The sequence below is a fragment of the Alnus glutinosa genome, chromosome 2 (assembly GCF_958979055.1).
Source record: "Alnus glutinosa chromosome 2, dhAlnGlut1.1, whole genome shotgun sequence".
Classification (NCBI taxonomy): Eukaryota; Viridiplantae; Streptophyta; class Magnoliopsida; order Fagales; family Betulaceae; genus Alnus; species Alnus glutinosa.
In genome coordinates this window covers 26,602,546-26,630,327 of record NC_084887.1, presented here as the reverse complement: position 1 = coordinate 26,630,327, position 27,782 = coordinate 26,602,546, and the positions used below count along the sequence as shown (strand labels likewise).

Below are 27,782 nucleotides of genomic sequence, written 5' to 3'. Positions count from 1 at the left end.
ATGACCATTTTGAAATTTTGCTTGCAGACATATTTGAAATATTGGTTGGTACTAGAAGGGGCAACACTTCAAACTAAAACTCCGCTTGGACCACCATAGTCCATAGACATATTATTGCCTCTTATTTGCTTCTTTGTGACTAGTAATATTATTCATTATTGTTATCTTTTGAGCCATCTCTCTTCAGTCTTTCAATAGTACTAGTTGGATGATCATGACTCATGAGTGCAGGGTAGTACAGATTGATCCCCTTTTTTTTATTTTTCTTGGAAACACTTTTGGCCTCGTTTGGCAATTGATTTAAGTTTGATGTTTTTTTTTTTTTTTTTTTTTTTAATCAAATGTATTTTTCCCTTTCTTGATTGTTTAACGTTCAAATTTAACCTTCAATCTTAAGCTCTTACTTATTATCTATCATACGATGTTGCATGCAGTTACGGAGCCAAGATTTTTGGTCGGGGGTCTAGATTAAAAAAAATTGAAAAAAAGTTTCAAAGAATATAACTTTTCTTTATTTTTTTCAAATTTTAAACCCTACAATAACAAAAAAGTCTCTTCCTACTTTTGTTCAAAAAAATAAAAAGTCTCTTCCTACTTGATAACATGGCCCACTAAGCTAGTTTATGTCTGACCACTACCCATTATCTAGACTCATCTAGAATGCACCAACATAATGCTGTTAGGAATGTGTTATTTCTACATCACATTACCCTACATCAAGACACATTAGATGTGAGACCCATGTATATGGGCCCCACATGCATGGGTCTCACACCCTATGTGTCTCGATGTAGGATTGATATAGGATAATATAATGTAGAAAAATCATTTCTCATACAGTTAACCTACTCTTTTCCACGTTAGCACTAGCTGCTCTGCCACGTGTCCATCATGCATTGCATCGCACACCTCCCATTATCGTACTTCTCCCTTCATTTCCTCTTTAGCTTCTTTCATACGCTTCTAGGTCCTTCCCTTTCCTTCTCCTTCTTTTCAGCCTCCCTAACTCCGACCATATGCTCATAACAACGGTTTGCGTTCTATCGCTGCGTAGATCAGTGTGGTGTGGGGGAGAAGAATGAATGCGGCATGGAGGACCAATAGCTTATTGGCTCGTGGAGGGTGTCACGTGAGATTTTGTTGGAGGCGCATTTTTTTTTTTTTTTGGTAATTACCTTTTCCCCCCATTAACTACCAACCATTGTCAACATGTCCCATAAACTGACACTTCGACCAAAAGAAAATATCAAATTACCATCTTTACATACTTTGGCCCATTCCGTCAAGGAATCCAGTTAACTTGGATGGAATATGTCATTTTTTAGTATTAATTTTGTTTAAAAACCAAAATGCCCTCTAAAGTAATTAATAAAAATTATTAAAAATTTTTTTTTTTTTTTTTGAAAAAAAAACAAAAAAAAAAAAACCTAAGGGTGGCAGCTACCCTCTTTGGTGGAGGGGGTGGCTCACGGCCACCCTAGCTCTTTTCTAGGATGGCCGCGCGGCCACCCTAGAGATAAGCTAGGGTGGCCGCGCGGCCACCCCTGAGATAAGCTGGGGTGGCCACGCAACCACGCCTAAGATAAGCTGGGGTGGCCGCGCAACCACCCCTGTTTTCGGGGTAGCTCGTAGGCCACCAGGCTACCTCAGGGGGTGGCGGCACCATTTTCCTTTAATTTTTTATTTATTTATTTATTTTTGTTTAAGATAAAGGCATTTAGGTCATTTTCGAAATTAAGTTAGGGCATTTAAGTCTTTGCATGAATTAGACTAACGGAATGAGCCAAAATATGTAAAGAAGGTACTTTGGTACTCTCTTTTGGTCGATGTGTCAGTTCATGGGGGTATGTTGACAATAACTGATAATTGATAGGGGGAAAAGGTAATTACCCCTTTTTTATATATATAAGCATAGGCGTGTTATGTTAAACGGAGTGTTTAACATTCATTTTGGTCAAACACAAAGCTTAAAACGGTGCTTTTTTTAGAAAGTAAAAACATCATCTTCAACCTTAGTCTAACCAAATTTCAAAGAGCTTGAAGATCTGAAACAGTGACAAATCCATCGGCGTGAGTCATGCATCCCTATTCTCTTAAAGAATTTGCTACATGATGAACGAATGGTTGAAGGTGGGCAAATGTGAAATCCGGAAAAATTATACATGCAGAGGTAAGGGCAATTTTTAGGAGGTGAGAGAGGGCATTTGACCCCTCTCGACCCCCCCTTCCTCCGCCTCTGGTTGCATGGCATCAAACATATATTTAATTTATTATTTTATTCCATTATTATCTTCAATTCCTAATTTATTTTGGCGTTATTACAAATGCCTCTTTTGCTTGTTGGTTTCATCCAAACTTCCATTTTTTAAGTAATGTGTTACATGAATGCATAATAGGTTTCGTAACACACATCTCAACCAAAAAATAAGCTGGATGGAGCTTCTTATTTCGGCCTATTTTAATAGTGTGAAGGATCAACCCACACCATGACCCATCCTCCTTTTTGACACGAACAGGTGATGAAAAGCGACTGTTGTTTGCCCTGATTATCCCCGTTGACAGCATATCATCAATGACCACTACAAAAATGGTATGAAATAGCCACGTGCAGTTTGACACGTGTACAGTGTCGTACACGTGTCAAACATTTAGACACGTGTACTTTGACACGCGTATTACGCGTGTCAAATGTGCATGTTACAAACTGCACATTTTGACACGTGTATTCCGATACACGTGTCAAAATGTTTTTAATTAAAAAAAAAAAACTAAATTCAGTTTTTTATTTAATTAAAATTTTTATTTAATTATTTAATTGTATTTTTAATTAAATTAAAAATACAATTAAAAAATTAAATAAAAATTTTAATTAAATAAAAAACTGAATTTAGTTTTTTTTTAAAAAAAAATAAATTTTTTATTGTTTTATAAAATTTATTTGGGTTAATTAAATTTTTTTTTGAATTTTTCAAATTTTGTAATTTTCGACCACAAATAACGCAGCATTTATTTTACCCAAAACCAACACGAAATCATACTACACAAACAAATAATTAATAACATATTCGTTAACAAGCAAATATTTACGAACAAAAAATAATTACACAAAATATCTACAAATCTGAAAGGCGTCTCTGCGAATCACGAGGTACCGTCCCACGCGTGTTCTCGCCCACCGGCGATTGCTGCGCAATGAATGGTGTAGCGGGCGAAGGTGTAGCGACAGTGGAGTGCTGGCTCAGCTGTCGTCCAACAGGCGACAACGTACCAACCGTTGTCGAATTACCTGCAAATAATATAGACAATTAAAGTATATAATATTACTTGCAAAATTAAAGGGGTAATGAAAACAAATTGAAATTAATTTTGTCCTATACACAATATAAACCATACCTGCAGATGCACTACCAACGGACGACGTACTACCTACGTGTGCAGGAGAAGACTGATTACCAACACATGGTGCTGGTACTGCCATGGAGGACATGAAGACCTCCATCTCTCGCAAGCGCTGCTCTATGCCGTCGAACTGTTGCACGCGCTGCTCCAAACGGTCATTCCTCGCTCGCTCAGCATGTAGCTCCGCTTGCATCTCTTCCATCTTCCGAGACTGTTCGGCCCAATCCCGAGACGTCCCCTGAGATGGTCCCCCCTGTGACCGAGGCCTATATGAAAAACATGTCCCTCGAACAGGTGTGACGTTCGGGCCAACCTGCCGAACCCTCCCTGCATACTCAGGCCTCCCAATCGCCTGTTCGTAAGCGTCGTTCGGTGCCCAACGCACCGTGTCTGCGGAGACGCTTTGCGTGGCGGCTGGATCACTGGCTAAACTCTGCGTCATCCTCTCCTGTACGTCGTCAACATGAAAAAGTCATATATTGAATAATGACATATCACACATAATTTAAAAATATTAGTAAACTAAATCAGTAGCATACGCATAAGACCCGTGTACGGTCGTTCAGGAAAGTGCCGTCCTTCTTTGTGTGGGTCTTCACGAACGACGCGGCGCGAGTGGGGGGCGTGCCAGATGTACATGCCTGTCGTCATGCAGTTGACATATATAACAAACAGATAGCGATAAAAATAGTTTAAAGAAAAAGAAAAAGAAAAACAATTACCAACAAATATTAAAAACATAAACATATATATTTAATTACCTCCTCGTGATTAAATCTGGCATAACTTTTAGATCCCGCACAATGGGGTAGGTCATTCCGCTCCCGCAACCTCTTCATCCGTTCAGAGGTTGCCTACGCATTGAACATGAAAGTAAACATGTAACAATTGACACACTTAAATTAAAACTAAAATTAAATGAACTGTTATTAAAAAATAGTTGACAATTTTTTGGCCTACATACGATTTTATGCTCTCTGCACCAATCTCTCAGCAGGAATTCTACATCTTCTGCATCATACTGCTCAAAAAATTTCTCCGGCATTCTCGCACGGATACTCTCGGGCGTGTCACCGTCTCCAATTCCTAGTTGGGTTTTGAACCTCGACTTCCACGAGCGGTGCTTACGTCCAATATCATTCCACGCCTCCTGTTGTGCCCTGCGCATGTCAACTGATACAGGTAGATAGAACTCCTCCTGCACATTTCAATCAAAGCATTATAGGTTTAAAAACTTCAACCTAAACATTAAGCTCAAGTTTAATTCAAATAAATAATTAAATTATATTCATAAACATACCATCAGTGCGTTCCACATTGCCTGCTTAATCTGCCTATTTACCCTCGCCCATTCGTCCCGCATGTGTATGTAGGACCCACTCCTGATCATCTTGCCCACTTCCCGCCGAAAACGATTGCAGGCTCGTCCTACAGGTTGTATAGCAGCATTGTACTGCAATACAACCTTCTTCCCCCTCGGGAGCACCCAGTTTCTCGCTGGGTCGTCAATCACCTCATAATAAATGGTCCCGTCTGGGTTGTACCCTAATGAAAAAATATATTCAACATTAATTTAATTGGTTAACACTAAATAACACACACACACATATATAAACAAAATGTAATCAAATAGTTATTTTTTTCCAAACCAAAAAAAATATTTTGGTAACATAATATGAGTTTTAAGGATGTCTACATATGTACTTACCCATCAACCGAATCTGCCCAGTCCCTATGTGCTGCGTCGCTGGGTCGCCTGCAACCTCCTCGCCAACCTCTCCGGCTGGTGGAGGATGCTGATCATCATCTGAATCCATACCCTGGGGGCTACCGGGGGCCAACTGATCGGTACCCAACATCGCAACGTCCTCCTCATGGGTAGTCTGGCTCCCCCCCACATCTGGCATCTGACTCTCACCGGAAAGCGGCATCTGACTCTCACCGAAAAGCGGCATCTGGCTCTCACCAGGTAACGGCATCTGCCTCTCTACATGCCCCGGGCCCTGACTCGCCCCCGATGCTGGCATCTGTCTCGGCCCCAAAATCTGGCCCTGCATCACCGCCTGTGCCGGTATCTGTCCCAACCCCACAGCCGGCATCTGCATCTCCCCGGTCTGTGACAGTGGAAATCTACAATCCTGCGTCTCACTATCAGGGTTACACGTCATAGGTCGACTATACGTATACGGAAAGTACGGCGCATAACCCTGTGACCCCACCCCCTCTTGCACCCACCATCGATAGGCGTTACCCGGTTGGGTGAACCCTAACTGAGATAATGTCGGCAGCTCCGACAATGGAGAGCTGCCAACTCCAGCTGTGCTGGTCTGCCCGTGATCTGACGTGGGCACGGCCACCATACCCGGCAACAATGGTCTATAAGCCCCGTCTGGGTGGGGTGGCCACGCCGCAGTATATACTGGCGTCGAATCAGTGGGCGTGGTCATGGGGGGCACGGGTGGGCGAGGTGCCCGATATGCATAAGGATGGCGTCCCTGGTCCATCAATACCTGCGAATAAATGTAGACAAATTAATTAGAATATTTTTTGTAATATATTTTTAATGAATATGCAAATTATACAACGAAATTTATGCAAATAATAGAAACCCTTATTCAGTTCAAGCGAATTGTACAAACAATTTATATATCAGTCAAGTGTGTTGAGTTCAAGCTAATTATACTCACAAGAAATACATCAATCATTGTATCACAGGAGCTTCAATCGGATCAATGTCGGGCCTGTCGTACTCGAATTCATCATTCGTATCAGGTAGGTCATCAGTGGCTAGTACGAGCGGTACGCACTCATGGTAGGTTGTACCATCCTCATTACTCCCATCCCCCTGGCCAACGTCGTACACGTTGCGCGGTTTGGTCCTAACCGCACAAACCCAATTTGGGTTCCTTCCATCTTCGACGTAGAATACTTGATCCACCTGAGATGTAAGCACGTACGGCTCGTCCTGAATCAGTTCTCCCCTGTGGACGAGGTGATTGAAGTTGACAAACACTAGGCCATACTCGTCTATTGTGAATCCTCTTTCCATCGTGGGGTCTGCCCAATTGCACTTAAATAGGACGTACGTAGTCCTGTCATAGTACTCGACCTCAACTATATCGGTTAACTGCCCGTAGTACGTTTCGCCTTCAACGGTAGGAACACATACGCCGCTGTTCTGAGTCCTCCTTCCCACATCATGGGCAAGCGTGCGAAACAATTTCCCATTTACCACGTACCTGTTGTACTTGACCGCTGTCTCCTTCAGCCCTCTACAACGCATAACCAAGTTGTGGCCCAATTCCTCCCTACGTTGATCGTCAAGGCCATCGACCTATGTTATAATTACAAATATTAAACACGTGTATTGGGTAATTATATTGAACCCGCATAACTTTATCCAACTTAAAAATTACAACTATTTCCTTACATATGCAGGGTACCATTCGCAGAACTGCTCATGATGTTCTGCTTCAATAAGAGCCTCCGTAATGCGACCTCTAGTGCATGATCGCCTAAGCGCGTCTTTGTGCATCCTACATTCAGCGTATACAATTATGTAGTAAAATCAATTAGATGCGTTATTCGAATTCTGTTAAATATATAAACACTACTTACGTCCGCAAATTGTGAAACTCTTCAGAGTTGAACACAATATAACGATGAATCTGGTGCATTATCAACCGGTTCAGGGTAACACGCGTGCCCGCCCCCTTGGATCCATCAGGATTCCTCTGAGGTCTGTTGTGGAATGTTGGTGCGTTATTCAGATACCTTGAACAGAACGTTACCAGCTCGGTCGCTATGTACCCCTCCGCAATGCACCCCTCAGGAGCCGCTTTATTGCGCACAGTAGACTTGAAATGCCCCAGACTCCTGGTGTACACACATACACGACAATTTAATTGTCGTCAATTATGGTTACATTTAAATCAAATTATATATTTACATATTACGCTGAATTTTACCTCTCCGCCGGGTACATCCATCTATACTGCACGGGTCCGCCGAGTCTACACTCGCGCACAAGATGCACGACCAAGTGGACCATGCTCGTAAAAAACCCTGGAGGGAATATCTGTTCTAGTTTGCACAAAGTGATACAGACGTCACCCTGCAGTCGGTCCATATCTTCTTGTGATAGCTTTGTTGAGCATATGCCTCTAAAAAATGCCGAAATCTCCACAAGAGGTCTAACAACTTTATCAGGCAATGACTTACGCAGTGCAATTGGAAGAAGCTGTTGCATCAGTATGTGGCTATCGTGGCTCTTCAACCCGGAAATTGTACGGTCCTTCAGCCGAACACATCGTGAAATGTTCGAGGCGTATCCGTCCGGGACCCTCACATTTCGAAGAACCTTCAGAAAACTTTCTTTGTCCTCTCTAGTCATGGTGTGACAGGCAGCGGGAATATACGTTTTACCATTGGCGGCCGTGAACGGATGCAACTTAGGTCTCAACCCCATTTCCTGCAAGTCCAGCCGAGCTGCCAAGTTGTCCTTCGTTTTCCCTTTTATATCCAAAATAGTGCCAAGTATATTGTCCATGACATTTTTCTCTATGTGCATAACATCAAGATTGTGCCGAAGCAAATTGTCTTCCCAATACGGCAATCTGAAAAATATACTTTTCTTCTTCCATATAACATCGGAACTCCCTGCACCCTTCTTCCGCTTCTTCCGTTTCTTCTTCTTACCCGCGGTCTCATCCCCAAACGCAACTCCGTCCAACTGTTGGAGAACCTCGTATCCGCATGGCACAATCGGGGCGCTGTCAAATTCTTCAGTACCGTCAAATGTCCTCCTGTTAAGCCGCCACAGATGTTCAGGCGGCAGATATCTCCTGTGCCCCATATAGCAAAATTTGCATCCGTTCTTTAAGCGTATAGAACGCGTCGATTGCATACAGCAAGGACATGCCTTCGCACCCCTGTTAGGCCAACCAGATAAATCTGCATACGCTGGAAAGTCGTTTATCGTCCACATCAACTGAGATCGCATAATAAAATTTTCCTTCTTTGAAGCATCGAATGTTCGTACCCCTACATTCCACAGTTGCAGCAACTCATCAATCAATGGCTGAAGGTAAACATCAATATCCATACCTGGTGAGCTCGGTCCAGGGATAACCATGGAAAGGATGAAGGACGACTGTTTCATGCACATCCAAGGTGGCAAATTGTACGGCACAAGCATTACGGGCCATGTGCTGTGGGATGTGCTCATGTTCCCAAATGGATTAAATCCATCTGCTGTCAAACCAAGCCGGACGTTCCTACTCTCTGCCATAAAATCTGGGTGTAAAATGTCAAACGATCTCCATGCCTCACCGTCGGCCGGGTGCCTCAATACGCCATCCCTAGTGCGGCCTTCTGCATGCCATCTCATATGGGGCGCAGTATGCTCAGACATGAATAACCTCTGCAACCGTGGGATGAGTGGAAACCACCTCAAGATCTTCACCGGGCGTTTTTTCCTCGCTGATATGATCTCACCATCATCATCTACATGTGTATCAGCCCTCCACTTAGACTCTCCACATACGGTACATGAATCTAATTCTTTATTGTCTTTCCAGAATAACATACAGTCATTACGGCACGCCGGAATCTTCTCATACCCCAGACCCATGCCACTTAGGAACTTTTTCGCCTCATACGTGTTATCTGGCAATGCCTCATCGCAAGGAGGCAACAACTGATTGATGAATTCGAGAATGTCTGAAAATATCTTGTTACTAATACCTCCAACGCACTTCAAGTTGTACATGTGTACAGTAGCACTCAATTTACTGTGCTTCGTACCAGGGTGAAGGGGCTTCTCGGCAGTCTTTAACAGCTCTTGGTACTTCAATGCGTCCCCGCACGAGGTATCTTCATCAACTTGTTGCGGAAGAGTACTGACCCCTTCAGGAACATCGTGCACGCCGAAGGCGTCACGCAACATGGCGTGCATGTTATCATCCTGTTCCACGGCGACACCCTCCTGTTCTGTGACATGATCACCATGTTCAGTGCTACGGTCAGCGGCCTCTGTGCCACTGTGATGACTCGAACACTGACCAGGAATAGCGGAACCAGTCGTAGTCTCACCGTGCATATACCACAAATTGTATCCCGGATTCATCCCCCGACCTCCAGTCAGGTGGGCAAGAACGTACTCAGGAGTGTGACGCTGGTTATTTCGACAATACTTGCATGGGCAGTAAATTTTTCCATCGCCGGCCGTACAATTACTAACGGCAAATGCCACAAACGCCCTACACCCATCGTTATACCGTGTCGTACCCCTAGGTGTTGACATCCAAGACTTGTCCATGTTTATCTGTATAGGGTTAAGAGGACAAGACAAATCATACGGCTTACAGTATAAACGTGTACAAATATATTTCATTTTTTATTTTTAAGGGTTTAGGGTTAGGGTTATGGTTTGTTTTGAAAGTGTAGGATTATTTTATGTAGGGTTTTAGTTTTTTTTTAGAAAGTGTAAGTGTTTTTATTTTTTTTATTCTTTTAAAGGGTTTAGGGTTAGGGTTTGTTAGGGTTTAGGGTTAGGTTTTATTTGTTTCTTTAAAAGTGTAGGATTTTGTTTTTTTATTTTTAAGGGTTTAGTGTTAGGGTTTAAGGTTTAGGGTTAGGGTTTTTTTCCTAGAAAGTGTAGGAATTTTTTTTTTTTTTCGGTTTAGGGTTAGGGTATTTTTTTAGAAAGTGTATGTCAAAATGTTTTTAAGGTTTAGGGTTTAGGAGTTAGGGTTTAAGGTTTAGGGTTAGGATTTTTTTCCTAGAAAGTGTAGGATTTTTTTTTAGGGTTTAGGGTTAGGGTATTTTTTTTAGAAAGTGTAGGTTATTTTTTTTTTAGGGTTTAGGGTTTAGGATTTAGGGTTTGTTAGGGTTTAGGGTTTAGGGTTTAGGGTTTAGAGTTTACGGTTAGGGTTTGTTAGGGTCTAGGGTCTAGGGTTAGGGTTTAGGGTTTTAGGTTTTTTTTTTTTAAAGCGATTAGGGTTTAGGGTTGTAGGTAAAATTTTTTTTTTCAAGGGTTTAGGGTTTAGGATTTAGGGTTTTTTTTTTTTTAAGCGATTAGGGTTTAGGGTTTAGGGTTTTAGGGTTTATGGTTTAGGGTTTAGGGTTTGTTAGGGTCTAGGGTTTAGGGTTTTAGGTTTTTTTTTTTTTTTAGGGTTTAGGGTTTAGGGTTTGTTAGGGTCTAGGGTTTAGGGTTTAGGGTTTGTTAGGGTCTAGGGTTTAGGGTTTTAGGTTTTTTTTTTTTTTTAGGGTTTAGGGTTTAGGGTTTGTTAGGGTCTAGGGTCTAGGGTTAGGGTTTAGGGTTTTAGGTTTTTATTTTTTAAGGGTTTAGGGTTTAGGGTTTTAGGTAAAAAAATTTTTTTTTAAGGGTTTAGGGTTTACGATTTAGGGTTTTATTTTGGTTTAAAGCGATTAGGGTTTAGGGTTTAGGGTTTTAGGGTTTAGGGTTTGTTACGGTTTAGGGTTTAGGATTTAGGGTTTGTTAGGGTTTAGGGTTTAGGGTTTAGGGTTTAGAGTTTACGGTTAGGGTTTGTTAGGGTCTAGGGTCTAGGGTTAGGGTTTAGGGTTTTAGGTTTTTTTTTTTTTAAGCGATTAGGGTTTAGGGTTGTAGGTAAAAAAAAAATTTTCAAGGATTTAGGGTTTAGGATTTAGGGTTTTTTTTTTTTAAGCGATTAGGGTTTAGGGTTTAGGGTTTTAGGGTTTATGGTTTAGGGTTTAGGGTTTGTTAGGGTCTAGGGTTTAGGGTTTTAGGTTTTTTTTTTTTTTAGGGTTTAGGGTTTAGGGTTTGTTAGGGTCTAGGGTCTAGGGTTAGGGTTTAGGGTTTTAGGTTTTTATTTTTTAAGGGTTTAGGGTTTAGGGTTTTAGGTAAATTTTTTTTTTTTTAAGGGTTTAGGGTTTACGATTTAGGGTTTTATTTTGGTTTAAAGCGATTAGGGTTTAGGGTTTAGGGTTTTAGGGTTTAGGGTTTGTTACGGTTTAGGGTTTAGGGTTAAGAGTTTTTTTTAAGAAAGTGTAGGAATCTTTTTTTGTAAGGATTTAGGATTAGGGTTTAGGGTTTTCGTTGTTTTTTTCGAAAGTGTAGTAAGTTTTTATTTTTTTTAAAGGGTTTAGGGTTTTATTTTATTCTTTTTATAAGAGTTTAGGGTTTGTTAGGGTTTAGGGTTTAGCAGTTTAGGTTTTTTTTAGAAAGTGTAGGATTTTTTTGTAGGGCTTAGGGTTTAGGGTTTAGGGTAAGGGTTTTTTTTTTAGAACGTATAGGATTCAAAGTTTATTTAAGGGTTTATTATTGTGTTGGTTTTATGGTTATGATTTTAGGATATAAAGTTTATATATGCATATGAGAGAAATTTTAGTATTTTTTTTTTGAGTTTTTTTATCCGAAGATACCAAATTCTTCTTATAAATATGTAGTCTCTTCACATGAATAGTTAACGTTAAAAATGGAAGATAAAAAACAAATTCGTCGCAATTGATGATTTATGACGTTTGTTTTAAGGTTTTTTTTACGAATATGATTGTAAATGGTGGACAGTGGAATATTTGTTTTTTTGTTTTTTTTTTCCCGAAAATACCACAATTTATATATATTAGTAGCACAATTTATTTTCCCCACAATTTATATATATTCATAGCACAATATGTTGATTATAATTTTGTATTTTAATTTTACTTTGCCATTATTGCTCACGATCATATTTTTATAAAATTAAGATGATAGCGGATATTTTTTCTTTTTGCCACTTCATAAAAATACCAAAATTCACAATAGCACATTAAATCCATAGTAGCACACTAAAATATATCTCAAATATCCTCACATCAAGAGTTTTTTTTAAAAAAAAATTAAATATAATCACCAATAAATTCCATATTTCCATATTCCATATTTTCCATATTTCCACCAACTAGACAATGATTCAGTAATAAAAAATCAGTAATAAAAAATCTGCAAGTATATATTCCATATTTCCACAAACTAGACAATGAAAAAAATTATACAAATATCACAAAAAAAATTAATAAAATATACAAACTTATAGCAAAAAATTCAAAACAAAAATAAAAATAACTCACAGTGATTTTTGTAGTGCAAGCTTGTACGTGTACCTGGAATTTTTTACAGAAAAAAAAAAAAAAAAAAAAAAAAAAAAAAAAAAAAAAAAAAAATTAAAGCTCAAAATGTTAGATATGCACTGTAAACCGAGAGAGAGAGAGAGAGAGAGAGAGAGAGAGAGAGATTGAGAAGATGAGTGAGAGTGAGAGGCCGGAAGTGGAGGGAATACCTTGAACGGACGCGAGGGCTGTGCAGTGGCGGGGGACAGTGGCGAGAGCTGAGAGAGAGAGCTAGAGAGAGAGAGAGAGAGAGAGAGAGAGAGAGGGCCGGTACCGGACAGTACTGGCCGGCCGGAACGGGAGGTGAGAGAGCTAGGGAGAGCGAGAGAGAGGGAGGGTCGCCGGAATGGGCTGTCGTCGCCGGCCAGAGCTCGACGGAGAGAGAGAGAGAGAGAGAGAGAGAGAGAGAGAGAGAGAGAGAGAGAGAGAGAGAGAGAGAGAGAGAGACAGACAGAGTGAGAGAGAGAGAGAATTACGTAAGAAATGGGTAGCTTCCTCTGGAAGCTACCCATTTCTTTTATATAAATTAAATATAAAATTTTGAATTTAAAATATATTGAAAAAGTATATAATTTGAATAATATATAATTTAAATATAATTTATATCCTAAGATTGGCCAGGTGGCGCGCGGGAGAACTCCCGCGCAGTACCTGGCCAATCAATTGGACACGTGTACGTAGTACACGTGCCCAATTGGGGACGTGTATGTAAATACACGTCTCCAAATGTCATTTTTTTATTTTTTTTTAATATATTATATATATATATTTTATATAAACCCATGCAACCCATAACGTGTATGCACTGCATGTACTGCATGTACACATTGCTAAACCCTAATACCTAAAACTAAAACATAAACTATAAATTAAAACTAAATATAAACCCTAAATTTAAATCATGACACTAAGTATAAGTATATATACTATACTACCATAACCCTAAGTATATGTACTATATATTATTTTGTATTTAAATACACGTCCCGAAATGTATTTGCATGCATAAAAAAAAAAAAATATATATATATATATATATATAATTTAACCACATAAAAAAAAAATATAAACCCATGCAGCCTGAAATGTATATACCGTACATATAGCTAAATAAAAAATAAAAACTAAAACCTAACCATAAAATTAAACTCTAACCCTAAGTGCATAGACTATATATAGCTATAAACTACAATCCTAATTAATGGTACGTATTGTATATAGTCATAAACCCTAACCCTAATCCTCGTGATTTAATATATATATTTAAAAGTATACAATAATAACACATGAAAAATATATTGACATTATTATTCATAAAATGTAAAATCAATTAAATCATAACCCATAGCTTTAAGTGTATATATTATATATACCTATACAACATAAAACCCTAACCCTAAGTGTATATACTATATATAGCGATAAACATTAACCCTAAGTATATACTATATATAGCTATAAACCCTAACCCTAAGTGTATATACTATATATAGCGATAAACCCTAACCCTAAGTATGTATACTATATATAGCTATAAATCATAAGTTTAAGTGTATATACTATATATATCGGTTTTATTTAATTTTGAACTGCTCATGATTATATATATATTTAAAAGTGTACAATAATGAAACGTGAAAAATATATTGACATTATTATTCATTAAACGTAAAATCAATTAAATTATAATTCATAGCCCTAAGTGTATATATTATATATACCTATAAACCCTAAAACCCAAACCGTAAGTGTATATACTATATATATCGATAAACCATAATCCTAAGTATATATACTATATATAGGTATAAACCCTAGCCCTAAGTGTATATACTATATATAGCTATAAACCCTAACCCTAAGGGTATGTACTATATATAGCCATAAACCCTAAATGTATATATGTACTATATGAGGGACTAAACTATAAGTATTTAATTCATTATGTAGCGCAGAATTCTAAAAATAATTGCAATTACTATATATAGCCATAAATAAAAAGGTTACTGTATATAATTTCTAAACCGTTTACATGCATGCATATATATATATATAGTATTAATTATAGGTTTTTTAACTTTGTTATGTTTAAATTTTTTTTTTTTTGTTTCTACACGTAGATGGTGTACAAAACTGAACCCTAATTTGAACTATTTGGTTTAATTAGATATATAGCACCAAATTTGGTTAATTATGTATATAGTACAATATAGTATACTATATACATATAAATAAAGAACCTAAAAAGTATAAATTTCAAATATAAAATTTACATATAGCATATACTTTTCAAACTTAATTTTATGTGTATAAGTTATGTACACCGTATTTTCAAAGATTTGTATGATTAATAAGATAATGAGTTTAATTTTTTTTTTTAATTTTAAAAAATTAATACAACACTGATTTTTTTTTTAATGTTTATTTTGGCAAAAAATACCAATTTGCCACGTGTAAAAATACACGTGTGCAAGTGGACACGAGTATAAAATACTCGTGTCAAACTGGACACGTGTCTTAATACACGTGTGCAAGTGGACACGAGTATAAAATACTCGTGTCAAACTGGACACGTGTCTTATTACACGTGTCCAGTTCGACACGAGTATTTTATACTCGTGTCCACTTGCACACGTGTAATAAGACACGTGTCCAGTTTGACACGAGTATTTTATACTCGTGTCCACTTGCACACGCGTATAAAATACACGTGTCCAATTGGACACGTGTATTTCATACGCGTGTCCATTTTTGACGCTTGCACAATTTGACACGTGTCACTTGTGACACGTGTCAAATTTGACGCGTGTCTACAGTAACGGGTACTGTAGACACGTGTCAAACTGCAGCGATTTTTGTAGTGAATGCATGATCACGTTTCAGATTGTTCTAGTCACACAAATTGATACATTATATACATATATATACATACGTTAACCATGTAATTTTTTAATTTTTTTTTTAATATATTATACACCCAGAGCTGGTTATTCGGTTATGCAGATTCCCACAAATGTGCATGCAGGAATGAAAAGTTAAAATCCTCTAAAAATTAAAGAGACTTTTACGATCAAATTGAAAATGATTTTCATTGATCATTATTTTCTCCCTTACCAAACATAGAAAAATGTCGAGAATATTTTTCAAAAAACAGTTTACACTGAAACAAACGGAGCATTAATCTATAAGGGCGCACGTTAACTAGATCAACTCCATCCTTCAATGGGATCTATAGTGATCGAATCCCCTAGCAAAATTGGCGTAACTGGCGTGGCGAGTACCCTTTGTAAATATTTATGAAGATTAATAGGAACTCTTTTGGTGGAATTAAGTAACCAATTAACTACATCAACAATAATCTCTCCACTCTCCGATCCTTGTCTTATTATAATTTAGTCCATAATTGTTTACACGTTGGAGCCACCTTAAGCACACCATGTATATATGTCACGCAGGATTCCATTATATATATATAGAGTTGTTAATTATTCACGGAGGGAACTCGATCCTTCTATGGCAAAATATCGTTTTTGATCGAATGATATTATATATATATATATATGTTTCAATTTTTAATTAATATATTAATAATTTTGCTATGAATTATCATTCCACAAGCATATCTGATCGAAATCTGAGAATCTCATGTCCTCTTAAAACGATTTAAGAAAATAAATAAATGCATATATATTTACACAGAAATGAAATGATAATATAATATATATGGAACATTTGGAAAATTATTTATTTATTGCTCGATCATAATGCATGCATGCATGCAACAGCAAGCAAAGGTTGGAGTACGGAGTACGGAGTACCTCAATATTCGCCTATTCGGCCATTTGCTTTTGCATGAACTCCCTCACTTGTTCTAAAAACAAACAATATTCGGGCCTCACGCCCATGCTCCAGAACCCGTGGACCGCATTCGGATAATCCACCAGGCATACCTCTTTTCCCGATCTTTTCAGCCCCTCGCAATACCTCATGTCCCTATCCCGTAACAGGTCGCACCCTCCAATTATAACAATCGCAGCCGGGAACTTCACGCCCGATATTTCACCCGCATTCGGTCCGAACACATTCGCCGCCGGGTGGTCCCTGTCCGACCCGTCCGGCAAAAAAGCTCTCCAGAACCAGTCCGTCCAGTCCAGTCTCAGAGTCGGGCCCCAGGATAATCGGATCTCGGACTCGTCCCGCTCCTCCCCTCCGAAAAACGGTTGTATTGCTATCAGCCCGAGGAGGTTTACCCTCTTGAAGCCGTACCCGCCAGCTCTGACGGCCACGTTGTGGGCCAGGTTCCCTCCGGCGCTCTCTCCGGCGAGAAAGCAACGGCTAAGATCAGCATTGGCCGGCAGATCGTCTCCGTCCATTTCGTCTATGAATCTCAGCGCGTCGAAACCGTCTTCGTACTGGCACGGGAACCGATGCTCTGGCGCCAGCCGGTAGTTGACGGAGACGACGATGGCGCGGAGTTCTCGGGCGAGCTGGCGCGCCTCTTTGTCCACCCAAATCGAGTTGGCCTGGCCGATGACAAAGCCGCCCCCGTGGAAGAATACGATGACGGGCATGCCGACGACGTCGTTTGGATCGCCGCCAGTGGGGGTGGGGGTTGGGTTGTAGAGGCGGAACCAGAGGTTGCGAGAAGGGTCAAAGGTGGTGTCAGAGGAGGCAACGCCATCGGGGGGATTGGTAGAGGGAGGGACTTTGAAGTCGAAGAAGTTGAAGAGGCGGCGGTTGACTCTCACGTTGGGGCGGAATGAGGCGTCGGAGATCCACGAAAATGCTCCCATGAGGAGCTTCACCTTCCATGGGAAGTTTGGTTTTGGGTTTGTGCTTTGTTCGACATTTTTGTCGCTACGGGGCATCTCTCTCTCTCTCTGTTGACAACTGCAGCTACAGAGCTACCGGTGGTGGTGTTTTTTCGTGTTGTCAATGCGGGTAAGCGTGTTCGAATAGTGGGTGAGGTTTTTTTTATGGGATCCATTTTGAATTATTTATTGTTCTTTCACATCGTCATCCTTTACGGGGACAACTGATCATCGGTCCTATAATTGTGTTCATATGACAGGTAAGATAAAGATATTATATTTGCACCTACATAAAACAATTGAATAATAATGATGATGTGTCTGATATTTTTTTAAAAAAATTTTAAAAAAAAAAATATCGAATATATCAATATTATTTTGTAATTGTTGTGCAAGTAATACATCTCGGTAAACATTACTCTGAATATCAAAATAATGCAGTTGAAATATTTTGAATATTTAATAATATAGTTGAAGCATTTTTCTTGATTGTTTAACGATTAATTGATAGTGTAATTGTAACGTCTCACTTAAATAAATGCTTCATTTCACATATAACTCTACATGGGTAATATTTCTTACACACAAAGTGTACATATTGTGTCATGGCAAATAGTTTTCATTGAAAAAAAAAAAAAATCTGCTAAACACACATTACAAATTGCGTACACCTTATGTACAAGAAGCATTACTCAACTCTACATACTCAAAAAAGCATGATTAATCCTATGCAAAAGCGGCCCCAAAATACTCGGCCTCTACCCGAAATCCATGGGTCAATGTCCTTGGGTTCTTATTCGTTTTATGAAGTTATAACTATAAAATCAAACAATTTTATAGGTGGAACTATGAATCTACGGCTCAATAAATAAATGTATCCAACTATGACTATGTGACACGAGCCTCATTTTTCTTTAAAATTTCTCTCTTTTATTTGATAAAAATCAATACAACTGGTTTTCTTAAATCAAGGTAAAACTTTTGTAAAGGTGTATGTATGGGTTTTGAAAAAAATCAATACGATAAAGCACTTTGTGAAAGCGTTACAGTAAAAATCGTTTTCCGTAAAAATAAAACAAAGAGAGACTTTTCTTCTCGCTTAAAATATCAAACTAAAATTCAGTACTAGCTTTGATACTTTCATAATCCCATATCATATTCAAACATGTAAATATGTAAATAGATCGATTTATTTGCTTGGTAAAGTAATAATGAAACCACATACTGAAAACAAATCATACTATACCACTCTACCATATATAAACATATAATTGGTACCGAAAATGGTGTTGAATTAATTGTGTAATTTGTACTAATCCCTTTCCCAAGACTAGTGTCAAATGAACAATCCTCGTTCGACCTGAGCATGTCGACATACAACCCCACTCAAAATAGGAATTCAAGTGTCAAATGAACAATTTTGATATTTTGTACCCCAACGGATTTGATTACAAGCCATTAGTGCCCCAATTGCTGTCAATCAAATAGATTGACGAGACTGTTGGGCTTTGACTCCCTCAACTTGCAATGAACCCGAGTGCAATCCAAAAGTGCCCCAACACACGTGGTACCTTTATGTTCCTATGAAAGAAAATATTTCGAAAGAAAGAAAAGCCCCTCTCACATTGCCTTAAAAGATAAGAGTTTAAGAGAGAAAAATTAAAGGGGAGATATGAAGAGGTGGACGCTTTGCAAAATTATTTGGCCCAAGAGAAAAAAAAAAATTCACAACACATTACCAAAGTTCGGATAAAGCGCAACACACCGAAAGACGTTTACATAAAGGTGTATAATCACCATGTTTGCCAAGTTAAATGCACCCAGAAGTTAATCAGCTGACCAAAAGGCACATCAACGGCCACTGATGTTGCTATGACCTTCGAAAGTTAGATTACGCAAACCCATGCATGCAATGGTTAACAATATGCTAAGACCACAGTATAAGAAAGAGATTTTCTTATGTTCAATTTTGCAAAGAAATATTTTAAGAATTTTCCTGTCATGCTGAATAAATGTTTTTGAAGAATAGATTTTAAAGAAAATGTTTTTACCCAACCAGTTTCAAATTGATTGGGAATGTTGCTTGCTGAGCTTTGTCGATTGTCCATTTTATTTTCTTTTCCAAGTCAGGAAGAGACAAATTAGGAGGCCAGATGGTTACTTAGTTGAGGAAAAGTTCATGTCATGCTATGATTTATTTCATCTTATTTTGAGCAAGTGCCTATAAGAGCACAGGAGAGATTTTCAGAAACTCTTGTTATGTTTTGTGATCTTCCATTTCAGCATTTTAATTCAATAAAGTTTTTGAATTTATTATGCTCAGCTAACAATATAAGTTGCTACTCCTCACTAAGAGAACAAAACTATTAACATAATGAGATATGACTTGATTAAAACAAATTATAGAGCTTCAAAATGTGCTACCTCATAAACCCTAGGCATGACAGAAGTATTGCAAACTATGGTGCACAAAAGACGACCTTATACACCTCTTCCTCTTCATTTTCCTCTCTATTCTTGTATTGCAGCAAGCGTAAAGAAAAACATAAAACATTTACTAGGCAGTGTCGGGCACTTTGAAGCATATCCATAAAGTTCAATACCCCAATCACCACCTCACTTTTTCACCTGAAATAAAAATGTTAAAATTTTGAATCAATACATTTATCTTTCAAGAATGGTAATATACTGATGCCACAATAATGACTAAAGGAAACTTTGCATGTCAGGCAAAAAATTTTGAACACACGATTAATATTGGGAAAAACGCACCACATGGACATCAAATGTATCCCTGAAAGTAAGAGATGAATAAACCTTTTACATGAGTATTAACAGATATCAAATATCTTGGACACGCTTACCACATAAAACAACAGACAGTTCATTGCACTACAAAACACCCAACCATGTCACTAAATGTAAGGATGCAAGAATTAGATTCAAGCAAGCACATAGACACTTGTAAAAAATCCCAGGAATCGCAATGAAACTAGCTTGGAAGAAAAGGCATAATCTTTTGTGTGTCAAACTACCAGCACAACCAATGCCGGTAAACAAAAGATATCCTACTAAGAGATTCTTACATTACTAGGCATACAAGGCTACCAGTATTTTACAATTAGACCTTTCTACTGATGATGGTGCATATAAACAAAGGGTAATGACGATTTTGAGCAGAATCATTGATCTATAGCGATTGACAAATGCCAACTATAGAATTGAAGAACATATGCATAAATATAATAGATAGCATCATGCATGCAGCACAGGAACCCAAGATCAAGCCCGTCACCAAAGCATTCTGTTATGGAGAGAAATCTATTGCAACACAAGAAATCCATTTGATTATGTGCATGTAAACTTGGATGCTAACAGAGAAAACTAACCATTTGCCAACATCTCATTTCCTGGTTTTATCAAGAACTTCAATGTATCTCTTTGGAATTCCATACTGTTCAATCAGATGTTTTGCGAGATCATCAATCACACCGCCTTGCAGCAAAACCTCATGACCTTTCTTACCTGAATAGAGAGAAAATTTGTCAAAATTAAGGTCAACCAAAATATGTATTCATTTGCATGCATTTGCCACATAAGATAAGAAGTCACAGAAACACATCTCTAATTCTTCCTGAGGTGAAACAAAAAAGATGAAGGCACTAAGAATTACAGATCAACTATCCGGAGACAACATTGATGAGCTACAGTGACTTGATATAAAGAAAAATCCAGCCATTAATTTTGTACATACAAAGAAGTACGTCTTAATTCTTTCAAAGAGAAAAGAAAGTGGAAGCACCATAAGGTTTAAAACAGATTTCAACAAAATTACAAGTTTATATAGTTCCTTAAAATGCTTTTTAGCCGAATTCTGCCACAAACGAACAAAAACACTTAAATAGAAAATCGAAAATGGAACATCTCACTGTCTACGAAGTGTTAACCACCACCAAACATGATATTCTCAATGTTATTAAGACTGACAAGATAAGATACCTGGTAATTCTGCCACTGATGTACTGCAGGCAAACTTTTTCTGAAGCGCTGATGCCAAGGTTTCAGCATCCATCAAAAATGTTTCCATCCCTGAAAGTTTAGTCACCTTCTTGTTACCTTGCCGCCGTTCTGTCAGTATCTGAATTGCTTTCAGCGCACCTTTACGAACAATCGACTCACCTCCTCTTGTCACAACGTGGTGAGCTTGCATCCGGCTTATAAATGCTGACCCTATATCTTTTTTATGAATTTCCGTTGGGTAAGTTGATCCCTTTTTAATGGCCCCCTTAAACAGTGCATCACACAATATTGCATCCAGTACCACTATGGACTTGTTTGTGGGCTTTACCAGATTTTCTTGCTCAATGTATTTGAAGACAATTTCGGTGGCTTCTGAGGCACTAAAAAGTTTTCCCACATCAGCTCCTACAGAAGCAAAAATGGGATTGACATGTACACTTGGTTTATAGATCTCTGTCACTTCAAGAGTGTTACTTGACCGGCTTTCATTAGCAGCATGATCACTGACCTGATCATTTTTCTCTACTTGACGTTTCTCAGGCTTGAAGGATGAGTAATCCGAATGTTTACAGTTAATGGATAATAGCATAACTTCCTTTTTGTATTTATCTTCTTTTACTGAAATCTGCCCGTGTAGAATCATCATTAAGCAAGAAAGAGATAAGTAAACAGTTCACTATACGATTATTAGTGAGAATAACTATAAAGCATGACACACAACAGGCCCTAGAACATTAAAATATATAACCCTGTCTCTCTATTAGATTCACTTACTGTAAATTCACAAAACAAGGTCATCAACCACTTTTACCCCTAACTGAAGGCTTTTGAGATGAGAATAGATGAGTAGAGATGAGCATGGAGTTCATGTACAAACTCAAAAGAATCAGATCAAAAATATATATATATGGTCATATAGATCAGCATAGATATTTTATATTTATCTGAGCTCTATTTACCAAAATTCTGTTCCTCCTCAAATTTATTATTACTATCAAACCAACAAAATGTGGAAGAGATCTATCAAATTATTACAAAAATCTCAAACACAATTCTTCAAAAAGAAGAGTGAAAAGTTGAGGCTAACAATATATTTTTAACATTTTAACTTGGTTGTTTACACATGTTTCCAGTATCAAGTGAGATCTAGAGTCCACAACGTCATACCCTCTAAAAACTTCCTATTTGTGGTTGCATTGTTGTATACTAATGTTTCCAGTTCTCTCCTAAATAACTGTCATACACTCTGTAGCTTCCAAATCCCCATTCTCCCACATCCACTTCCCATTTTATCCTGATCACGTTATCCACTACATTTTTGTTATGTCTTTGAGCATGTTGTCCACATCACATAACACCTACAATTTTCCCCATCCAAGTAACCAACCCCCCCACCCCCCACCCCACCAAAAAAAATAATAATAACAAAAAAGAAAGTAAAAGAAGAAGAAAAAAAAATCCAGCTTCTCACCAAGTCATCATGCATGCATCATCACATGACAAAGAAGCAATGAACTTAGATGGGCCACACTTGCAAACATATCACTTATGTCATGCATAAATCTATACACTCACAACAGCAACAACAAAAATAGCTACAAACGCACAATATCTCAGAGTTCAAGGTAAAAGATAATATTACACAAGCTCCCCCACCTGTTAGTTTAAATTCTTACCATGTCGAACAAAATGCCCAAATAATTGGCGCCTGTACAAAATACATTATTAACTTCCAGAACAGTAAGAATGTACATTGTTTTTTTTATGAATAGTAAGCAGGTACATTGTGCAGATAGGACTTTGCAATCAAGAAGATTCTAATTCATGTTTCAGATATCATACCACTTTAGCAAAACCAAAATGACAAATTTGGAATATCATCCCAACCAAACACATCACATGACTCCACTGGCAAAATCATTGAACACCAACTATGAAGTTCCAAGTTTTATATAATTAAAAGTGCCTAAAAACATTCTGTTTCTAAGAGGAAATAGAAATAATAACTCAAGGGTATTAATGCAACTATAACACAAGACTCTCACTCCAAGTATGAGTCTTGTGCGGCACAATTCTATCAAAAAGTGGTTGATAAGAAGTCTATCTCATCCGGTCTCATCCAGACTCCTAGTTCTAAGCTAGAGTCCTAAGTCTAATTGTATGCTAAATAGATGAGAGTTAAATAGTCCTACCTTCACTATGTATAGGAGTCTTAATCTATTATTGATCAGCATGTATAGGAGTCCTAGTCTATTATGAACTCTTGTAATTCTCCTATAAATATTCAATGAATACTCAGCTATAGAGTAAGGTTTTACAGCCTAATATATTAGTTCTATCAAAGGGAAGCAGTAGGAGACACACCAGTCCCGTGGATGATTTAGCATGTAACCACTTCGACAATTTCTTGTAGGACGATTTCTTGATGTCTAGTGTGATTCCTGAAGGCCTACAAGGTAGTACATGGTTTGACCTACACCACAATAAAACAGCAGCAATTATTAGCAATTAAGGAGAGGTATACTACAAACAATGGCCTAATGAAGTAATAACTAAATGTGGAAATACTGCAACACTTTTGATCTTAAGAGCAAGAATGCATAAACAACATGCAAAGTGCCATATACCACTACCACATGAGGCAATAACCATATTTTAAGCCTGTTTTACTCCCAACCCCAAGTATTCTTTTTTATTCTTACCTCTATTCACCATCTTTTTTATTCTTACCCCACCCCGCGGCCGGCTTCCAACCAACAAAAACAAGCCCCAAAAAAACCCTAGAAAAAAGTTTAAAATTAAAGAGATATGCATCCTTCATTCCTTTATACCATAGTGTGCTTCCAGGCATGGGAAGGTCTTTAACTGTTGTATGCAACGCCTGCAAAAGGCATTTATCCAAAAGGCTGTCCACATCCTGAGTAGATAGAGTGTGTTGATCGTTTGATTCCTCAGACGAAACATTATTTTCTACCTTCAAATCACCAATGTCTGAAATTACTTCAGCAGTATCATTCTCGACATCAATCTGTGCTGATGAACTCGAAGGATGATTATGTTCAGACAGGATATCAGTTACATCAACAGGTTCACCCACTTCGTTGTTATCATTGCCATTCTGTTGACCATTAGAAGCATCAGTAGCACCTTCATACGACTCAGAAGTTTGACAAGACTGCAGTATAGCAGGATCCTCAAACACAACATCTTCGAAGAAGCCTGCATTCGGGACATAGTGGCCCTCAACTGATTCCCTGTAAAAGAGTCCACAAGAAGTCAATTGTAAAGTCGTTTATAATTTTAAATCGGTCTCAAATTCACGATTCCAGCTACACTTGCCAAAGTAAGTCATGATAATAGTGAGTGATTCTCAATGCCTTTCCACGCAAACCAGCTTTTAAGGCTTCAGTGCTGCTCATAGTGGTCGCCCCAACCTGCAGCAAGATAAATCATAAATAATGATAACTTAGTTTTCGAAAGAGTTTTCCGAATGCTGGTACAAAAGCATATTTTGTTAATTTCCCCCCAAAAAAATGAAAAGAGTCCAAAAATACTCACTGCAATTGGAGCTGGATTTCCAGGGACTTTTACTGCCCATGGTTCCCCAGCTAGAAATGAAGGTAAACCTTCTGCAGGTACACTAATACCAGGAAACATCAAATCTGCCCCTCCAATGAGAAATCGAGAAACCTCACCCCCTTTCAGCATGAAAGCAGGCAAGAGTTCAGGGACATTCCAGAGAGCAAAGACTGCATCCAGCAAAAACATCAATATTCAGCGGAATATTTCAAAAAGCATTTTACTCATTTTATCACTTTTACATCAAACACTTCTTCAAAAATTCATCAGTCCTGATTGGTAATTTTAGTGGGAGTCTATGTTTCCCAGTGTTCAAGTATTATTCTATTCAAGTAAAAAAATAATGCATCCTATTCTCTGGTGTAGCAGCAAAAATTTGTGGCCCAAGTTGCAGTTCATTCATAGTAAGCAACCACCACCATTATTCCTTGATGAATAGCTCTAGCCCATCTCATCCTTCACTTTGTAGTAGTTTATAAACGCAATTCACTTCTTACCATCTTTCTTCGGTGAAATTCATAACACTTTAAAAGTAGGACCATTTAACCTCGCTTTAGATGCACATATTTTCCGTATTCAATGAAGGTTCACAACAAAGGAGAAAACACACTACCTAAAAAGTCTATCCCTCATGTCTGTAGACAATAACTTCAACAACTTGATGCAATCCAAGAAAAACAGATGATATAAGAGCAATTATACTTTAAACTGCGTCATTAGTAAACTAATATTGGACAAGAAAAATGATCACTGATGAAATGTTAGATATTCGGAGAAACAAACAAAAAGAAAGAAAACAAAACCAGTTATTGAAACTGGTCAAATACCTGTGGGATATATTTCTTTGCCTCGCCCATCAATATCAAAAAACATAGGGAACCCTCCTTCTACACCATATACATGGACTCGATTTTGAAACTTTGAAACAGTTATCTCGGCCTGATATATTATTGTTAAATAAAAAGTACAGTTATTAGTACATAACTAATAGATTCTTTCAGTTCCTATAAAGAAAAGGGCACTGAAGGCATGAAAATACTATGCTGAAAAAAAAAATAATAATAATAATAATAATCTTGAACATTATCGTTTTCCTTCTACTCTTCATGAATAAAAATGTTGTTCTTGAGGCGACATGTTTTCAATCAAAAATTGGATCCACAACTACAAAATTGCAGGAAGAAAAATCAAATCATTACTACTTCGCTGAGATAGCATCGACCAGGACACTAATTATATAAACATTGTCCATCTAGATAGTAATACTCTTCAAAGAAGTTCTATAACTTCAGTTAGTGTCCATAGAAACCAAGACTATATCACCTTTTGAAGCGTCAAAAACCAAAAAAAAAAAAGACTACCAGGGTTAGCTCTAATGGTCACTCGTTTGGTGTAATACCACGTGGTCGTCTATTCGAGTCTCTTCACTTACCTGATACATGGTTTTTGTGGGCGGGTTCATGTATTCGAGGTTTTACCTGACAGGGATAGGTCCCAAAGAGACCTCCTCGCCATAAAATTTTTTTTTTTTAAAAAAAAAAAAAAAAAAAAAAAAAAAAAAAAAAAAAAAAAACCTAACATAAAGCAAAAAACAAAAACCTTTGTTAGACCTACTTGGTCATCCAATTATTTATATCGCATGCGTCACAAGTAAAAATGAACAATATTCCATGACTAGGTAAGATTTTTTTTATTTATTATTATTCTTTGAAATTGAAATAAAATTGATAATGGCTCTTGGCTCAACAAAACGGCACTTAATTCAAAAATATAGAAGACAACGCATGAGTCTTAGTACAAATGGTAATATCCCAATTACAATGGGCTTACTTGAAATGCACCAAAAAAATAATTCAAGACATAAAATTGCATATAACAACTATATATGTTAAGAGTTCATTAACCTATAATTATAAAACTCAAATGGCATACCCAAACATGCCTCGTTATCATTAAGGAATGCTCATGCCACAATTTTAATTTTTTTTTGACACATGCCATAACTTGAGCCAAACCCATTACACCACATACGGAAATGGTAACATCCTTAACAAAATGGATAAAGCTCCGACATACCCACGGGCATGGCACAAACAAACAACAATAACATGAATACCCAGAATCAAAATTATCGGATTTGCATACACTACTACTCAAAATCAAGTGGGCTAATTTTTTGGACATAGCATACCGTATAATAATAATAATATGAGTACTCAGAATCAGAAGAATCCCATTTTGCAGTCACGGTAATTGGCATTCAAATGCACAAACCTCAATACCAGAGGATATTCAAAATTGTAATCAATCACAGAAAAAAAGGAAAGAATAAAAATAGAGAAACCTTGGGTGGGAGCAAGATGTCGAGATCGGCATCGGAGGCTCTAGGAAAGCGGTCTTTGGCGGTTCGTTTAAGTTTCTTCCTGTCTGCCCCTGACAGTCTCTGGTGCGACTTCGCCTCCACTGCCTTCTTGAACATTCTCTCTCACTGTCTCTCTCTGTGTGCGTAGGGATGTTTGGGGATAGGAAAGTTCCGGAAAGAAGTATGGCGGTGTGTAAAATTAGAGTGAAAGAGAGAGAATTCCTTTCTTTTCACAAGGATGGTAAACTCTGTAACTGTTAAAAGCAATGGTAAATCGAGAGGACAAAGAGTATCCATCCGTCACCAAACACTGCGTTGTAATAATTTTTTTTTTTTTTAATCCCATAAATAATTACTTTTTCAGACGTAATTCACACTAAAATCATTCTTAAATAAAAAATTTAAAAAAAAAAAAAAAAAATCTTTTTTGAAAAACTCCTTTTAAAATCCAAATTGAAAATCAACCCAATTATTTTTTT

At 37.7% G+C, this 27,782-nt stretch overlaps 4 protein-coding genes across 6 annotated transcripts; all 4 read right to left on the bottom strand.

Moving 5' to 3' along the window:
- Positions 1–3,098: 3,098 nt before the first annotated feature.
- LOC133862059 (uncharacterized) lies at positions 3,099–5,337 on the bottom strand. The gene is made up of 7 exons (XM_062297912.1): positions 5,108–5,337; positions 4,700–4,944; positions 4,364–4,597; positions 4,161–4,253; positions 3,939–4,040; positions 3,394–3,847; positions 3,099–3,286 (listed from the first exon to the last, which is right to left on the bottom strand). The coding sequence occupies exons 1-7, from the start codon at positions 5,328–5,330 to the stop codon at positions 3,114–3,116; spliced, it is 1,524 nt and encodes a 507-aa protein (XP_062153896.1). The 5' UTR covers positions 5,331–5,337; the 3' UTR covers positions 3,099–3,113.
- Positions 5,338–5,439: 102 nt separating this feature from the next.
- Positions 5,440–12,976, bottom strand: LOC133862058 (uncharacterized). 2 transcript variants are annotated; one of them, XM_062297911.1, is made up of 7 exons: positions 12,702–12,976; positions 12,493–12,525; positions 7,368–9,724; positions 7,018–7,275; positions 6,830–6,935; positions 6,087–6,733; positions 5,440–5,909 (listed from the first exon to the last, which is right to left on the bottom strand). In XM_062297911.1, exons 3-6 carry the CDS (start codon positions 9,716–9,718, stop codon positions 6,101–6,103), a joined length of 3,348 nt encoding a protein of 1,115 aa, XP_062153895.1. In that variant the 5' UTR covers positions 9,719–9,724; positions 12,493–12,525; positions 12,702–12,976; the 3' UTR covers positions 5,440–5,909; positions 6,087–6,100. The 2 variants fall into 2 exon arrangements, with proteins under 2 accessions (XP_062153895.1, XP_062153894.1); XM_062297910.1 differs by lacking the exons at positions 12,493–12,525; positions 12,702–12,976 and having other exon boundaries at positions 7,368–10,371.
- A 3,269-nt stretch (positions 12,977–16,245) lies between these two features.
- Positions 16,246–17,467, bottom strand: LOC133861328 (probable carboxylesterase 18). Its single transcript, XM_062297084.1, has one exon. It carries the CDS (start codon positions 17,397–17,399, stop codon positions 16,362–16,364), a length of 1,038 nt encoding a protein of 345 aa, XP_062153068.1. The 5' UTR covers positions 17,400–17,467; the 3' UTR covers positions 16,246–16,361.
- Positions 17,468–19,708: 2,241 nt separating this feature from the next.
- Positions 19,709–27,566, bottom strand: LOC133862056 (uncharacterized). Of its 2 annotated transcripts, XM_062297908.1 has the most exons (9): positions 27,286–27,566; positions 25,769–25,880; positions 24,921–25,111; positions 24,702–24,796; positions 24,194–24,616; positions 23,727–23,835; positions 21,342–21,987; positions 20,732–20,867; positions 19,709–19,970 (listed from the first exon to the last, which is right to left on the bottom strand). In XM_062297908.1, exons 1-8 carry the CDS (start codon positions 27,418–27,420, stop codon positions 20,746–20,748), a joined length of 1,833 nt encoding a protein of 610 aa, XP_062153892.1. In that variant the 5' UTR covers positions 27,421–27,566; the 3' UTR covers positions 19,709–19,970; positions 20,732–20,745. The 2 variants fall into 2 exon arrangements, with proteins under 2 accessions (XP_062153892.1, XP_062153893.1); XM_062297909.1 differs by lacking the exon at positions 25,769–25,880 and having other exon boundaries at positions 27,286–27,425.
- Positions 27,567–27,782: the final 216 nt, after the last annotated feature.

Excerpts from the sequence above, each read along its gene's own strand:
- LOC133861328 (XM_062297084.1), bottom strand. The coding sequence starts at position 17,399 with ATGCCCCGTAGCGACAAAAATGTCGAACAAAGCACAAACCCAAAACCA.
- LOC133862059 (XM_062297912.1), bottom strand. The coding sequence starts at position 5,330 with ATGCCGCTTTCCGGTGAGAGTCAGATGCCAGATGTGGGGGGGAGCCAG. Across the intron at positions 4,945-5,107 it reads TGGGCAGATTCGGTTGATGG|GGTACAACCCAGACGGGACC; the intron begins GTAAGTACATAT and ends TTTTTTCATTAG. Across the intron at positions 3,848-3,938 it reads ACCGTACACGGGTCTTATGC|GAGAGGATGACGCAGAGTTT; the intron begins GTATGCTACTGA and ends GACGACGTACAG.
- LOC133862058 (XM_062297910.1), bottom strand. The coding sequence starts at position 9,793 with ATGAAATATATTTGTACACGTTTATACTGTAAGCCGTATGATTTGTCT. Across the intron at positions 7,276-7,367 it reads TGGATGTACCCGGCGGAGAG|GAGTCTGGGGCATTTCAAGT; the intron begins GTAAAATTCAGC and ends TGTGTACACCAG. Across the intron at positions 6,734-6,829 it reads GCGAATGGTACCCTGCATAT|GTCGATGGCCTTGACGATCA; the intron begins GTAAGGAAATAG and ends ATTATAACATAG.
- LOC133862056 (XM_062297908.1), bottom strand. The coding sequence starts at position 27,420 with ATGTTCAAGAAGGCAGTGGAGGCGAAGTCGCACCAGAGACTGTCAGGG. Across the intron at positions 24,797-24,920 it reads GAAATCCAGCTCCAATTGCA|GTTGGGGCGACCACTATGAG; the intron begins GTGAGTATTTTT and ends ATCTTGCTGCAG. Across the intron at positions 23,836-24,193 it reads ATGCCTGGAAGCACACTATG|GTCAAACCATGTACTACCTT; the intron begins GTATAAAGGAAT and ends ATTGTGGTGTAG.